Source organism: Mauremys mutica, chromosome 20 (genome assembly GCF_020497125.1).
Source record: "Mauremys mutica isolate MM-2020 ecotype Southern chromosome 20, ASM2049712v1, whole genome shotgun sequence".
Taxonomy (NCBI): Eukaryota; Metazoa; Chordata; order Testudines; family Geoemydidae; genus Mauremys; species Mauremys mutica.
In genome coordinates this window covers 1-16614 of record NC_059091.1, presented here as the reverse complement: position 1 = coordinate 16614, position 16614 = coordinate 1, and the positions used below count along the sequence as shown (strand labels likewise).

At 51.1% G+C, this 16614-nt stretch overlaps 1 protein-coding gene across 1 annotated transcript in view; it reads left to right on the top strand.

Moving 5' to 3' along the window:
* The window catches only part of LOC123353654 (venom factor-like), a 64478-nt gene extending 48790 nt beyond the window's left edge, over nt 1-15688 (top strand). Inside the window, exons 21-27 of the mRNA XM_044994947.1 lie at nt 2706-2918; nt 4205-4271; nt 9053-9139; nt 9857-10060; nt 12046-12121; nt 13540-13699; nt 15149-15688. Of these exons, the coding sequence (XP_044850882.1) occupies nt 2706-2918; nt 4205-4271; nt 9053-9139; nt 9857-10060; nt 12046-12121; nt 13540-13699; nt 15149-15265 (924 nt within the window). The 3' untranslated portion in view covers nt 15266-15688. The remainder of the gene's footprint in view (nt 1-2705; nt 2919-4204; nt 4272-9052; nt 9140-9856; nt 10061-12045; nt 12122-13539; nt 13700-15148) is intronic.
* Nucleotides 15689-16614: the final 926 nt, after the last annotated feature.

The following is a 16614-nucleotide window of genomic DNA, read 5'->3' as shown; positions in this document are numbered from 1 at the left end:
TGAGTCCTACGCACGGTACAGGTGGGATACTCCCTCCAGTTCTCCTCCTTCCCTCCCTCCCACCCCCCTTCCCCATCCCGGTTCAGGGACCCCTCTCACAAGCAACTCTTTATGCAGGAAGTATGATCACTCATCAATATAGGGGCGCTCAAAGAGGTTCCCCAGGAGCTAAGGGGAAAGGGATTTTACTCCCGTTATCCAGCCTGGACAGCCTGGCAAGTCCGAGAGTCTCTGCGTTGGTGGCTGGAACAGCCAGTAGTCTGTGCGGGAGACCCCTTCACCACAACCCAGCCTTCACTGACATTAGTAACAGATGCATCAGATTTGGGTTGGGGTGCACACCTAGGGAACTGAGAACACAATGTCTGTGGATGCAGGACGAGATACCCCTTCATATCGACTTGAAGGAGCTCAGAGCAGTTCGTCTGGCCTGTCAAATCTTTCATAGAATCATAGAATATTAGGGTTGGAAGATACCTCAGGAGGTCATCTGTTCAATCCCCTGTTCAAAGCAGGACCAACACCAACTAAATCATCCCAGCCTGGACTTTGTCAAGCCGGGCCTTCAAAACCTCTAAGAACGGAGATTCCATCTCCTCCCTAGGTAACCCATTCCAGTGCTTCACCACCCTCCTAGTGAAATAGTGTTTCCTAATATCCAACCTAGACCTCCCCTGCTGCAACTTGAGACCATTGCTTTTTGTTCTGTCATCTGCCACTGAAAACAGACAAGCTCCATCCTCTTTGGAACCCCCTTTCAAGTAGTTGAAGGCTGCTATCAAATCCCCCCTCACTCTTGTCTCTGCAGACTAAATAATCCCAGTTCCTTCAGCCTCTCTTCGTAAATCATGTGCTCCAGACCCCTAATCATTTTTGTTGCCCTCTGCTGGACTCTCTTTAGTTTGTCCACATCCCTTCTGCAGCGGGGGGACCAAAACTGGACGCAATACTCCAGGTGTGGCCTCACCAGTGCCGAATAGAGGGAAATAATCACTTCCTTCGATTTGCTGGCAGTGCTCCTACTAATACAGCCCAATATGCCATTGGCCTTCTGGCAACAAGGGCCCACTGCTGACTCATATCCAGCTTCTCATCCACTGTAATCCCCAGATCCTTTTCTGCAGAACTGCTGCTTATCCAGTCAGTCCCCAGCCTGTAGTGTTGGATGGGATTCTTCCTTCCTAAGTGCAGAACTCTGCACTTGTCCTTGTTGAACCTCATCAGATTTCTTTTGGCCCAATCCTCCAATTTGTCTAGGTCTGTTCGAGCCCCTGGCCACTTGTTCCCTCCTTTACCTTTCATGGAAGGTAGCGTTCTTGGTGGCCATTACATCGGCAAGGAGTGTGTCTGAACTAAAGGCTCTCACCTCCAAATCCCCTTATACAGTGTTTCATAAGGACAAGGTGCAACTTAGACCGCACTGTAGATTCCTCCCCAAGGTGGTCTCCCAGTTCCACATGGGACAGGACATTTGTCTTCCTGTGATTTTTTCCAAAGCCTCACATGAGCCCGCAGCAGCAGAGCTTGCACACACTAGACGTTCAAAGAGTCCTAGCATTCTACACAGAGCACATGAGGCTTTTTGCAAATCAACCCAACTGTTCGTGGCCACTGCTGGTAGAACGAAGGGCCTTCTAGTATCTTCTCAGCGCATTTCGTCCTGGATCACAGACTGCATTCACACATACTATGAGTTGGCTACGGTTCCAGCTCTGACAATCACAGCCTATTGGACAAGAGCGCAAGCATCTTCGACCACCTTCCTGGCGCAGGTACCCATCCACAAAATCTGCAAAGCAGCTGCTTAGTTCTCAGTGCATATGTTTACAGCCCACTATGCCATCAACCACAGGTCAGAGATGATATAGCGGTCAGCAGGGCTGTCCTCCAATCAACCATTCCTTGACTCCTACCCACCTCCAATGGTCAGCTTGGAAGTCATATAATTGGAACGGATGTGAACAAGCACTTGAAGAAGAAAAGATGGTTACTTACCTCTCGTAACTGTTGTTCTTCGAGATGTGTTGTTCACATCCATTACAATACCCGCCCCCCTTCCCCTCTGTCGGAGTCAATGGCAAGAAGGAACCGAAGAGGGGGGGTCAGGCCGGCAGGGTAATATATACAGCGCAATAAGGGTCCCGCTCTAGGGGGCTCCTCTGTCATCCTGACGGGAGCTGCTAAGGGAAAAAGTTTTCAACGTCTGTGCACGCGACGTGCACGCACACCTAATTGCAATGGACATGAAAAACACATCTCAAAAAACAACAGTTACAAGAGGTAAGTAACCGTCTTCTCTTGCCTATTCCCAGCTTCTGGAAAGATTGCATGATATAGAAGGAGATTTAAAAAATCCCCTTCTGACTGCCATTCTCCTCTGGCTGGGCCTCAAATCTGTGAGTGGGTACCAGGTTCTGGGCTTTCTGTTGACTCACACCGGTAGCTAGACCAGGTGGGTCTCATTACTTCTACTCAGGAACACCACAGGCTGAGAGCCTCTCTGAGGCAGGACAGAACTAGAGGGGATTCTGAAGAGCCTCTCAGGAAGGAGGTCAGGATACAGTCACATGCTTTGTAAGTACAGTCCTGTCTGTTATTTATTAAGATTAAAGGCAAACTCCAGTCAGAGGGTATGATTTGGATCAATGCCCTACAGTGTCATGGTGTGCAGACTGCCTGCTCATGAATCTCTGTTCTCTTCTCAGGTCTGGCTGGAGCTGATGCACAACCCAGTTTTCTGCAGCGCATCCACTTCCGAGGCTAAATACCGGCAGATCCTTGACATCAAAGCCAAGTCCTCCCTGGCCGTGCCATTAGTGATTGTCCCATTGCAGCTGGGATCTCACAACATTGAGGTCAAGGCAGCAGTGCAGGACAGTATTGTATCTGATGGCATGAAGAAGAAACTGAAGGTTGTGGTAGGTATCAGGGGGCATGATATCTGCTGGAGGGCAAGAGGCTGGAGGCCAGATTGGCTGGCTTCTGGAATCGGTGCTGTCCCTTAACCTGTTAAATTAACACCCTGCATCTCCATCCCCATCTCACTTCCTCCCCTTCCCTGTGGCAATTACAGCAGGGCTGGGGCTGGCCTGGTTATCTTACACTCAGTCTTCTGAGCCGTCATATAAGAGACCTAGGTTCAGTTCCTCAGGCCCAGGGTCTTGCTCCTTGGACCAGTGGATGCTGGAATCAATACAGACTCAGTGCACCCAGGGAGAACCTCATATCACTCGGCAGAGAGAGCTGAGCAAATGAGCAGCATTGGTGGGTTGTGAAGGGCATCCCATTGGCCTGTCCCAGGAGATCACTGTAATGCTGGGTGAGAGGAAGATCCTCCACTGAAGATCAGGGAGTAGAAAAGTCCTTCAGGAAGGTCACAGAGCAATGATGGAATTAACTGAGCTACTCACTTCCTCGCCCTGCCAGACTCTGTAGGGCAGATTTATAAGAACATAAGAACGGCCATACTGGGTCAGACCAAAGGTCCATCTAGCTCAGTATCCTGTCTGCCAACAGTGGCCAATGCCAGGTGCCCCAGAGGGAATGAACAGAACAGGGAATCATCAAGTGATCCATCCCGTCTCCTATTCCCAGCTTCTGGCAAAAAAATCCTCCTGTTCATCTGTAGTGGAATCAGTGGTGTTACGCTTGGGATGAATTTGGCCTAGGGACTTCTCCTTGGATGCATCCTAACCAGGATCCAAAACAAAAGGGGACGCTGCCTGAGGTTGAGGTCAGATTCCAGACTCATTGGGACGGAGCCTGATCTCAGTTTCACTTGACCGCTGACCAGGGGCGGCTCTAGACATTTCGCCGCCCCAAGCATGGCGTCATGCCGCGGGGGGCGCTCTGCTGGTCGCCGGTCCTGCGGCTCCGGTGGACCTCCCGCAGGCATGCCTGCAGAGGGTCCACTGGTCCCGCGGCTTCGGTGGAGCTGCGGGACCAGTGGACCCTCTGCAGACATGCCGCTGAAGGCTTCCTGCCTGTCGCCCTTCCAGCGACCGGCAGAGCGCCCCCCGCAGCATGCCGCCCCAAGCACGCGCTTCGCGTGCTGGGGCCTTGAGCCGCCCTGCCGCTGACTTCCAGTGGAGTCACTCCTGATTCATGCTGATCACAAGATCAGCAAGTCGCTCACCTTTTCCTACTGCTCTTCATTGTCTCTGAATGCTACTGTGCTTACTATGCTCTTGTCGTTCCTTTCTAGCCGGAAGGGTTGAGGACGACCAAAACAATTATGTCTGTCCTATTGGATCCATCTACGAAAGGAGCAGGTGAGTAGCCACACTGCTTTGCCTTTACATGGCACCTCTCATCCTGAAGGTCTCAAAGAATTCCACAGTCTATATCTAAGGGTATGTCTACACTATATGATTACTCTGATTTTACAAAATTCTATTTTTGGTAACAGATTGTATAAAGTTGAGTGCATGCAGCCACACTAAGCACATTAATTCGGTGTGTGCGTCCATGTACCGAGGCTAGGGTCGACGTCCGGAGTGTTGCACTGTGGGTAGCTATCCCATAGTTCCTGCAGTCTCCCCTGCCCATTGGAATTCTGGGTTGAGATCTGATTGCCTGATGAGGAAAAAACATTGTCGCGGGTGGTTCTGAGTACTTGTCATCAGGGCCCCCTCTCACGCCCTCCTTCCCTCCATGAAAGCAATGGCAGACAACCGTTTCGCGCCTTTTTTCCTGGGTGAACTGTTCAGACACCATACCATGGCAAGCTTGGAGCCTGCTCAGCTCAAGACAGCAGTCATGAACATTGTAAACACCTCGCGCATTATCATGCAGTTTATGCTGAACCAGAACCTGAAAACCAGGTGAGGAGGAGGCGGCGACAGCAGCGCGGCGACGAGAGTGATGAGAACATGGACATAGAATTCTCTCAAACCGCGGTTCTCGGCACTTTGGAGATCATGGTGTTACTGGGGCAGGTTCTAGCTGTGGAACACGGATTCTGGGCCCAGGAAACAAGCACAGACTGGTGGGACCACATAGTGTTGCAGGTGTGGGACGATTCCCAGTGGCTGTGAAACTTTTGCACGTGTAAGGGCACTTTCATGGAACTTTGTGACTTGCTTTCCCCTGCCCTCAAGCACCAGAATACCAAGATGAGAGCAGCCCTCACAGTTGAGAAGCAAGTGGCAATAGCCCTGTGGAAGCTTGCAACGCCAGTCAGGTGGGAATCAATTTGGAGTGGGCAAATCTACTGTGGGGGCTGCTGTGATGCAAGTAGCCAAAGCAATCACTGAGCTGCTGCTACCAAAGGTAGTGACTCAGGGAAATGTGCAGGTCATAGTCAATGGCTTTGCTGCAATGGGATTCCTTAACTGTGGTGGGGCGATAGATGGAACCCATATCCCTATCTTGGCACCGGAGCACCAGGGTAGCCAGTATATAAATTGCAAGGAGTACTTTTCAATGGTGCTGCAAGCACTGGTGGATCACAAGGGACGTTTCACCAACATCAACGTGGGATGGCTGGGAAGGGTTCATGACGCTCGCGTCTTCAGGAACACTAGTCTGTTTAAACGGCTGCAGCAAGGGATTTACTTCCCAGACCAGAAAATAACCGTTGGGGATGTTGACAAGCCTATAGTTATCCTCGGGGACCCAGCCTACCCCTTAATGCCATGGCTCAGGAAGCCATACACAGGCAGCCTGGACAGTAGTCAGGAGCTGTTCAACTACCGGCTGAGCAAGTGCAGAATGGTGGTAGAATGTGCATTTGGATGTTTAAAGGGTCGCTGGTGCACTTTACTGACTCACTCAGACCTCAGCCAAACCAGTATTCCCATTGTTATTTCTGCTTGCTGTGTGCTCCACAATCTCTGTAAGAGTAAGGGGGAGATGTTTATGGCAGGATGGGAGGTTGAGGCAAATCGCCTGGCCCCTGATTACACACAGCCAGACATCAGGGCGATTAGAAGAGCACACCAGGAAGCACTGCGCATCAGAGAAGCTTTGAAAATCAGTTTCATTACTGGCCAGGCAGGCTACAGTGTGAAAGTTCTGTTCTCCTTGATAAAAGCCCACTCCCTTGATTGACTCATTCCCTGTAAGCAACCCACCCTCCCCCCTTCGATCACAGCTTGCTTTCTAAGGAAATAAAGTCACTATCATTTAAAAATCATGTATTCTTTATTAATTGATTAAAAACATAGGGAGAGAACGACAAGGTAGCCCGGGTGGGGTTTGGGAGGAGGATAGGAGGGAAGGAAAAGGCCACTTCAAAAGTTGTTGAATGACAGCCTTTTGCTTGGGCTGTCCACTGGGGTGGAGTGGCAGGGTGCATGGAGCCTCCCCTCGACCCCACGTTCTTGGATGTCTGGGTGAGGAGGCTATGGAACTTGGGAAGGGCGGTTATACAGGGGCTGCAGCGGCACTCTGTGATCCTGCTGCCGTTCCTGAAGCTCCCCCAGATGCCAGAGCATGTCCATTTGATCACACAGCAGCCCCAGCATTGCATCCTGCCTCCTCTGATCTTCCTGCTGCCACCTCTGATCTTCCTGCCACCACCTCTCATCTCGAGCGTCCCTCCTGTCCTCACATTCATCCCTCCTGTCCTCATGTTCATTGGCATCTTTCCTGTACTTTGATACCATGTCCTTCTACTCATTCAGATGAGCTCTTTCATTGCGGGTCGACTGCATGATCTCAGAGAACATTTAGTCACGTGTGCGGTTTTTTTGCCGCCTTATCTGAGATATCCTTCGGGATGGAGGAGGGAGGCTTGAAAAATTTGCAGCTACGGGAGGGAAAAAAGGGACAGAAATATTTTAAAAGATACATTTTACAGAACAATGGTTATACTCTTTCACAGTGAACAACACTATTCACATTACATAGCACATGTGATTTTGGTACAAGGTCAAATTTTGCATATTAATATTGAGTGCCTGCGGTTTTGGTGTTAGAGATCACAGATGCAGGGCCGGGCAACAGAATTCGGCTTGCATGCGGCCGTGGTAAGCCACTGTCTTTCGGCTTCTGCAACCTTCATAAAAGCAACACCCTCCTTTCCCATACCAAGCAAAGCCCGTTGAGTGCTGCGGTTTTCGTGTTAACGTGCAGCAGCAGAAACCAAACTAACCCCCACCATCCAATTCTCTGGGATGATCGCTTTACCTCTCCCGCCACCACGTGGCTGGTATCAGGGAAGATCCCTGCTAGCCAAACGCGAACAGCTCGGCGCCAATGCCCTCCCCCCACCCCGGCTTGGCTAACTGCAGGGAAGGATTTCTTTTCAGCCACAGGCAAACAGCCCACTAGGAACGGCCACCTCTGTCCCCTTAATTAAATTCCCATATTTCAACCAGGTTACCATGAACGATATCACTCTCCTGAGGATAACATAGCGAGATAAAGAACGGATGTTGCTTGAATGCCAGCAAACACCGGGACCATACGCTGCCAGGCTTTGTCATGCTACTAGCATGGCATGGTAAAGTGTCCTACCATGGAGGACGGAATAAAGCTGCCCTGCCCAGAAACCTTCTGGAAAGGCTTTTGGAGTACCTCCAGGAGAGCTTCATGGAGATGTCCCTGGAGAATTTCCGCTCCATTCCCAGACATGTTAACAGACTTTTCCAGTAGCTGTACTGGCTGTGAATGCATCCCAAGTCCTCAGGGCAAATTAATCATTTAAAAATGCTTGCTTTTAAACCATGTTTTACATTTACAAAGGTACACTCACCAGAGGTCCCTTCTATGGCTTCATGGTCTGGGATACCGCCTTGGGAGGGTTGGGAGGCTACATCAGTCAGGCTGAGAAAAAGATCCTGGCTGTTGGGGAGAATGGTGTGATGTGTGCTCTCCGCAAGCTTGTCCTCCTCCTTCTCCTCATCTTCCCCGTCCGCAAAATCCTCAGGCATGGCTGTGAGTAACCCCTCATCAGAATCCACAGTCAAGGGTGGGGTAGTGGTGACAGTCCCCCCTAGAACTGCATGCAGCTCAGCGTAGAAGTGGCATGTCTGCAGCTCTGCCCCGGACCTTCCGTTTGCTTCTTTGGTTTTCTGAAATGCTTGTCTGAGCTCTTTAACTTTCACGCGGTGCTGATATGAGTCCCTATTGTGGCATCTCTCCATCATGCCCTTGGAGATTTTTTCAAATATTTTGGCATTTCGTCTCTTGGAACATAGTTCTGCTAGCACGGAATCTTCTCCCCCTACAGCGATCAGATCTAGTACCTCCCATACAGTCCATGCTGGAGCTCTTTTTCAATTCTCAGACTGCATGGTTACCTGTGCTGATGAGCTCTGCATGATCACCTGCGCTGATCAGCTCTCCACGCTGGACAAACAAGATATGAAATTCAAAAGTTTGCGGGGCTTTTTCTGTCTACCTGGCTAGTGCATCCGAGTTCAGATTGCTGTCCAGAGCAGTCACAATGGTGCACTGTGGGATAGCTCCCGGAGGCCAATACCGTCAAACTGCATCCACATTAACCCTAATTCGAACTGGCAGTGTTGATTTCTGCACTACTCCCCTCGTCATGGAAGAGTACAGAAATCGATTTTAAGAGCCCTTTATGTTGAAGTAAATGGCTTTGTTGTGTGGACGGGTGCAGAGTTAATTCGATTTAACGCTGCTAAATTTGACCTAAACTTGTAGTGTAGATCAGGCCTAAGTGAGGGCATTTCTGTTTCTGGAGCCCATGTATCTAACCCAAACCCTTAACTGGATCTGCAGCAAACTTCCCTGAAAAATTCTACCCTGGCATCCGATCGTGCGTGGGATATTTCAGAGGGATTGGTTTAGTGTTGGCTGAGATGGAGGTCAAAATCAGGCTCATCACAGAAGACTAGAATCAGCAAAATGCAGAGCAATTCAGCTGCCACTGAAATGCAGCCTCCTCTGCCTGCCCCGTATTCCTAGCTTCCTGATTCCCATCTCAGCTGCCCCCTCCCTCCCTTTTCCCTAGCACCTCAGTGGACTGTGCAGGGCTCTCTATGAGCGTTGTAGGGTATAATTCAAGAACCAGCAGCAAAGCTCAGCCAGCTGGATGGATGGCATTTCAGTGTCTCTTTTCCTTGTCCTTCCTTTTCAGGGGGAGTCCAAGAAGTGAAGGTGAAAGCGGCAGATATAGATGACATGGTTCCAGACACAGAATCGGAGACCAAAATCAGAATACAAGGCAAGGGCCTCTGATTTGAAAGTGTTTTATGCTTTAGAAACAGAGTGAAGGGAGCAATGAATTCTTCTCTGGTAGCCACACTTGCAGGAGGTGGACTGATTACCCACTTGGTTCTGTTACAACTGTCTACGTGCACTATCGAGCATTAATGACCAAGATAGAGGAAGGTCATTGTCAGCGTGTGGCTAAACAAGGTGCTGACAGGAGAGACAGGTGCACAGAAATAAGGAGCACCCAGGGGGCAACCTATGTCACTGGACAGGATGGCCTAGTGGTTTGGGCCCTAGCTTAGTATTTCGGAAGCCTGAGTTCAAGATCTTGCTCTTCCACCGATGTCCCTGGTGACTTAGCCTGTCTGTGCTTCAGTGCCCCATCTGTAAAATGTGGATAATACCCCTTCCTTTGTCCCTATTCAGCTCAACCAGCAAGGGCTGGTGCTTTCAGAGTGGGAGTGTCCAGGTTCTATCCGCAGAGCTGGAGTGAAGTACCTAGGAGGGCTTGGTGAGAAATGCTCAGAGCATTGTAGGAACTTTGTCAGCACACAGGGCCGAGATCAATTTTTGCTGGGATAGGATCTGACTTTCATGGGGTTTCGGTGTGCTCAGTACCATGCAGGATTGAGCTGCCCCTGCCCGCAGAGAGGTCTGTCTGTCTCTCTGTCCCCACCAGCACCTGCTGTCCCTGCTTTAATTCACACAACATTATTTCCTTGGCCAGGAAACCTGGTGACAATGATTGCTGAAAACTCCATTGACGGGGCCAACCTGAAGCATCTCATTGTGACGCCGTCCGGCTCTGGGGAAGAGAACATGATCGGCATGACCGCCCCCGTCATCACCACCATCTACCTGGACAGCACCGAGCAGTGGGAAAGGATCGGGGTGGAACGTAGGGCCGAAGCCATCAAGTTGATCATGCAAGGTAAGTACTTCTCATGCCAGACAGCAAATCCCTCTTCAGGCTCGTGTTAGGGACACAGGACTGGCCCCGAGGTCCATCTAGCCCAGTAGCCTGTGTCGGAGAATGGCCGGTACCAAATGTTTCAGAAACCTCACGTTAAGCACATTGGGCAATAGATAGAGAGCCCAGGGATCATGCAGCTGGCCTGGCGCTCAGGGGACCCCAGTTCAGTTCCCTGCTCTGCCACAGACTCCTGGTGCGATGTTGGGCAAGTCACTTAATCTCTCCATGACTCCATTTCCCCCTCTGCAAACAGGGAGAGTCTCAGTGCCCTGCTGGCAGGGGGGTTGTGAGGGTAGATGGCAGGAGCTCCGCAAATTCCCACCATCACCTGGAGCGTGGCCCTGCTTCCACTCTGCCCTTCCCCACAAAGCTCCTCCCCTGCTGGGCCCACCCATGCTCTGCCCCAAGGCCCCACCCCATTAGGATTCTTCCCCCCCAAGGTCTTGCCCATCCTCTACCTTTCCCCACCCCCATTCTGCCACTCACTCCTCTCCCCCACATCAGTCACCCATAAGGCAGGGAAAAAGTGGGAGGGACCTTGTCCCCTTGGCCCCCATTGTTCCGGTGCCCCTGGTAGTTACAATGAAGAATGTGAAGCACCCTAATACTATGGGAATGGGGGTCAAATAAGACCCTAAAATAGAGAGAGAATCTGCCTCCCACTTTAGGTCTCCTTTTAGAGGTTGGTTTAAGACCTGAAGCATGAGGTTTAATATCCCTCCACCAGTGTACACCGGCATTAGTCATTTTAACTATGAATAGACCTTCCTATGCAGACAAACGCCCAACTCCGTTTTCAGTCCTGATGGGCTTTTGGACTCCTGTTCATTAACATAAGAACATAAGAATGGCCCTACTGGGTCAGACCAAAGGTCCATCTAGCCCAGTATCCTGTCTGCCGACAGTGACCAATGCCAGGCGCCTCAAAGGGAACGAACAGAACACGCAATCATCAAGAGATCCATCCCCCGTCGCTCATTTCCAACTTCAGGCAAACAGAGGCTAGGGACACCATTCCTGCCCATACTGGCTAATAGCTATTGATGGACCTGTCCTCCATGAATTTATCTAGTTCTTTTTTGAACCCTGTTATGCTCTTGGCCTTCACAACATCCTCTGGCAAGGAATTCCACAGGTTGACTGTGCGTTGCATGAAGAAATACTTCCTTTTATTTGTTTTAAATCAGCTGCCTATTTGTTTTAAACTATTTCTGGCCTATGGCTGTTGTGTGGGGAATGAGATGGTCATGGGGTGGAGGCCATTCACCCACAGTTCAAATCTGTGTCAGGTTGGCACTTGGTAGCGAGGAAGGATAGAGAAGCTCATGACCATTGAGAGAACTTGGTAGGTTTCAGCCTAGCTCCTGAAGGAACAGGTGTCTCTGTCACTACACCATGGCCCCCCTTGTGGGCTGCCTAAATTAGGCACGGAATCCAAACTACAAACATCCCATCATCCATTAAGCTTTTACAATATGGGGAAACTGAGGCAGAAGTGACTTGCCCAACATTGCATCACGCAGTGAGTGACAGAACTGAGAACTGAACCCAGGAGTCCTGACTCACAACACCTTGTTCCAAACACTAACCCACCCTCCCCTCCTGGAGCCTGGCATAGGACCCAGGCATCCCGCCTCCCAAGTCCCCATACATTGTAATCACTTGGCCCCACTCCCACCCCGAAGGGAGGATTCATGCTGGTGAGGAATGGGGCAGTGCCCATGCCAATCGACTTCCCCACTAGACAGCTTTCTGCCTTTGCTTCCCTTGAGTTGTTGTGCCGTGTCCCTCCTGAGAGATACCTGCAGAAAAAGGGAGAGCCACACAGCTCAGACAGCAGCGGCAGGGGTCACAGCTCTTACTTCATTTGCCTTATGCATGTAAAGTCCTCATTAGACGCTCGCCAGACATCACACAGCTCCTTCTTCCTCTCCCTGTTTCAGGTTACACGCAGCAGATGGCTTACAAAAAACCTGACTTCTCATTCTCTGCTTTCAACGCCCGGCCATCAAGCACTTGGTGAGGACAGTGGGTTTTCTAATGCACCCTCTTGCTCAGCGTTAGCCTGATCCTACACATGTAATTTGTGAGCCAGAGCAAGTCAGTCTCCAGCCCAAAACCAAAGGGCAAAGGTTAACACACACAATGGGAAAAAAATACCCAATCCAACTCCCACAGATGGCAATGGAACGATGGCCAAAGATGAGACAGGCACCTGGCAGGATTTACAAAAGCACCTAAGCAGAGTAGGGGATTAATTCCCTTTGAAAGTCAATAGAAGTTTGGTGCCTAACTCACTTAGGCACTTTGGAAAATCCCGCTGGGTACCTATTTGCATCTTTAGGTGCCTAAATACCTTGTAAATGTGGCCCCAGTGATTTCAGTGACAGGTCAGTGTGGGTGAGCGGATGGCTTGAGAGATTGGGAATGAATAAAGCGAAGATTTAGTCATGGGTATTTTTAGTAAAAGTCATGGACAGGCCACAGGCAATAAACAAAAATTCATGGCCCATGACCTGTCCATGACTTTTACCAGAAATACCCCATCAGGGTGTCACACCCCTGACTAATTCTTAGCTGCTCCTAGGGCACCACTGCTCTGGGGGTCCCCAGGGAGCTGCTGCTCTGGGGGTCTTCTTGATGCTGCTGCTCTGGATGTCCCTGGAGCGCTGGGGGATTCCCGGGGGCTGACAGCTGGCTCCTGCTCCGGCGGCAGGGTCTGACTGCATCCGGCTGCCCACTGTTCCAAGGCCCCTGGGACTGCGCTCCGACGGCCTCTGGGGCTGCTCCCAGGACCGCTGCTCCAGACCCTGCTCAGACTGCCCCCAGGGTGGCCCCTGGCACTGCTGCTGCTCAGGCGGTCCCTAGGGACGTCCCCAGGACTGATGCTCGGGCGGTCCCGGGGCCAGCCACACCAGCTGCTGCAGCTGTGGAAGCCATGGAAAGTCACGGAATCCATGACTTCCACAACCTCCATGACAGACTCGCAGCCTTAGTAATGAACTCCAGGTCCTTTCACTTTAGCTGGCTAGTTTGTAGCTGGCTCAGACTAACCGTTACCATCTTTACAGCTGTTCACTGGCTTGTGTGAAGATGAGTTTGATGACTCTCTGGTCCAGTTCCCAGTGGCCAGCTGCCCACAGCGGGCCCCCAACCCCACCATCCGGGTCATACTGCAGGCGGCGAGAGCTCGGCACATCTCAAGTAGAGCCAGCCGTAATAGGGAGCAATGTGTAGATGTGCTTTCCGGACAAGTGGTGACATTTTCCCTAGCTCCCGCTCACTCAGGTTACCATAAACTGACCCACATGAACCTCACTCCATTTACTGCTGTAAAATGTCTCAACTGATACCTGAGTGCAGACGGTCCAGCTTTCACACTGAGGGCAGTTCTGGGAAGGCAGGAGTGATCGTGATGTGATTGATTCTGCCCTCAGGCTGACGGCGTACGTGGTGAAGGTCTTTGCCATGGCTAAGAAACTGGTGCCCATTGAAAAAAAAGTTATCTGCGAGGCAGTGAAATGGCTGATCCTGGAAAAGCAGAAACTGGATGGGGTCTTCCAAGAAGATGCCCCCGTAATCCGCGGAGAGATGGTTGTACGTGTTTCCTTTGACTTTTACACACCAGTCACTACCCACCTCAATCATCACAGCAACTTGTTGGTTCATAATTCAAAGGGACGTCTTACTGGGCTACATCTCAAAGTCTGTGCTCACGCAGACTGATCTCCTCTCTCTCCCGGAGCAGTTACATGGGCAGCAGTGAATGGAGATTCAGGCCCAATGGGCCAGAATGTATCTATTTAGTCCTTAGTGGACTTCCTGGAGTCTTTGGCATTTCTCCCTTTTTGGGGGTAAACATTCTGCTGGGGGTAGATCATTTTTTGTTTTGTTGTTGTTCGGGGTTTAGGACTGAAAGTGGGGTCATTGTTGGAGTTAGGGGTGTCAGGGTTGGGATTAGGGGTGCCAGGGTTTAGGCGTGTTAGTGTTAGGGTTTATTAGGTAAATGGGGGTGTCAGTGTCAGGATTTAGGGGTCACAGTGTTAGGGTTTAGGGTAGAAGGGGTTGTCAGTGTCAAGGCTTGGGGGTTTCAGTGTCAGGGTTTAAGGTGTAGAAGAGGGTGTTGGTGTCAGGATTTAGGAGGCATCAGTGTTAGATTTTAGGGGTCTCAGGGTGGGGTTTAGGGATCTTAGTGTTAGGGTTTAGGGATTGAAGGGGTGTCAGGGTTTAGCAGAGGTGCTGGAACTAGGGGTGCTGGAGGTGCTGCAACAACCCCTGGCTTGAAGTGGTTTCCATTATATACAGGGTTACAGTTTGGTTCAATGGCTCTCAGCATCCCCACTATAAAAATTGTTCCAGCACCCCTGGGGTTTAGGGCTGTCAGGGGGTGTCCATGTCTGGGTTTAGGAGGTGTCTATATCAGGGTTTATTAGATAGAAGTGGTTGGGGTTAGTGCCATGACTGTTGTTCTCATGGTTGAAAGACATCTCCAAAGGGGATAGTTTTGCAGCATTTACTAAAGATGTTTAGGCTCTGGCCTGGTCTGATCTCCCCTGGGCATTGGTTCCCCAGCCAGCTCCCCTCAACTGAGAATGCCTTGTCCACGCATCTCATGCACTTCGTCCTGGGCTTAGTGACTTGCATTGCCCCAGAAGAGTGCAGCTGTCTTGGTGCTTCACAGGCCAAAGTTTGGTTTTTGATGTCACTGGGGCTTGATCCATTAACGCATGGGAAGCTGCCTGGGAGCTAGTGGCAGGACCTGAGCACCGGCCTGGTGAGCTAAATTCTCTCACACTGGTTTAATACGAAGCATCTCTATTGACTTGGATGGAGTTCCTCCACTCTGATAAAGGAGTAACAGTAACTGAGATCAGAACGTGGCCCAGCGATAGGTCTGGCCATGACTGAGAGTCCATTCTTGGGTAGCTTTCTAGGAAGCATGTGTTCTGCTATACTTTCCTATGCTGAGGTCCTGGGATTAATTCTTTCTTTTCATGGTACTCGGGGGACTTTCTTATCCCAAATCTGTCCTTTGCTCCCCTTTAGGGAGGGTACAAGGGTGCTGAGCCTGATGTCTCTTTAACGGCTTTTGTGCTGATTGCATTGGAAGAGGCCAAGGACATCTGCAAGGATCAAGTCAACGTGAGTATCTCTGCACCGTAGAGTCACTTCTACGTTCATACCCAGGTTTTCCCATCTTTCCATCCCCTATGAACCACGCCCCATGGTGTTATGCTTATAAGAAGCACATGAGATCTTTTTCAGGGGAAAAGGCAATACGCCACATTTATTGAAGATACAACAATTAACATACGCATTCAATCACACACCACACACACACACTGACCCGCCAGCCAATGTTATAGTTATCAGTCAGAGTCCGGATCAATCTAGTGGCCAGCTAGGTTGATCACGGGTAGGTAGGAGCCAGGTTCTGTCGGTTGCAACATGATGCTCCGGGGAAGTCTTGGAAGAACGAACCCAAAGTTTCATGGCTCCCCATTTATATAGTGATTTTCCTTCATTGGGACCAATGAGTTCTTCTTTGAGTGCTTGCTGATATCAAATCCAGTTAGGTGTGTGCATGTGCAAACCCACTATGTTTGGGCCATCTACCCACCGACCAGGATCTCTGCGTCATTCCGAGTCCTGGCGCCGGTCCGAGTCCCGGTGCTGTACATATGCCCCGTGCCTGTCTGACTCGTGGCACTGGTCTGACTCGCGGCACCAGTCTCTCAGCCCCGACCCTCGGAGCTGTTTCCATTTGAGGTGGTCATCAGCTAACAAGTCGTGGTCCTGCTCAAGGTTCAGATACCAATCTGTGACCTCGCAGCAGCGCTCGCATCGACCTCAGACTGCACTCCCCAGTCGTCGCTTGACGGACCAGCACTGCTCTACATAGCGGTATCACTCTGTCGTGGCACCGCACCCCATCTCGGCACTGCTCCACCTCAGGATCCCTCGCAAAACCCAGATCCAAGCCCACCCCCAGTGGAGGTTACACCTGGGGCTCGGGACGAACCAGTCCCGGAAAATCCAGAAGACGCCATGGAACCACTCCTGCCGGTAGCATCTTCCTCATCCTCTTCTGAAACAGGGCCACCCAGATGACGGGGCAAGTGGGGCAATTTGCCCAAGGCCCCGCAGGGCCACCAGCCCCACATCTGCCTTCCCCCATCGCCTCAGCGCACCACATCAGGAGCGGCCCTGGACAGCGCTGCCGCGGCGGGGCTCCAGCAGGGCCTGAACTCCTCCCACTGAGTCAGAACCGCATGGTAAGGGGGCGGGGCTGCGAGTCCCAGGTCCCGCTGGAGCCTTGCCACTGCAGCGCTGTCCAGGAGCCAGGGCAGCTTTCATGACGTGTATTTACACTTGTTATGACTTCGCGAAGGTTCCTCCATCTACTATTACGGCTCACTCCACCAGGGCTGTCCCCTCTCTTTTATAGTGGGGGGAGCCAGCTGACTGCGGCTGTAGCAGTACTTGGCATGAGGACAGAGGCAGTCATCTGT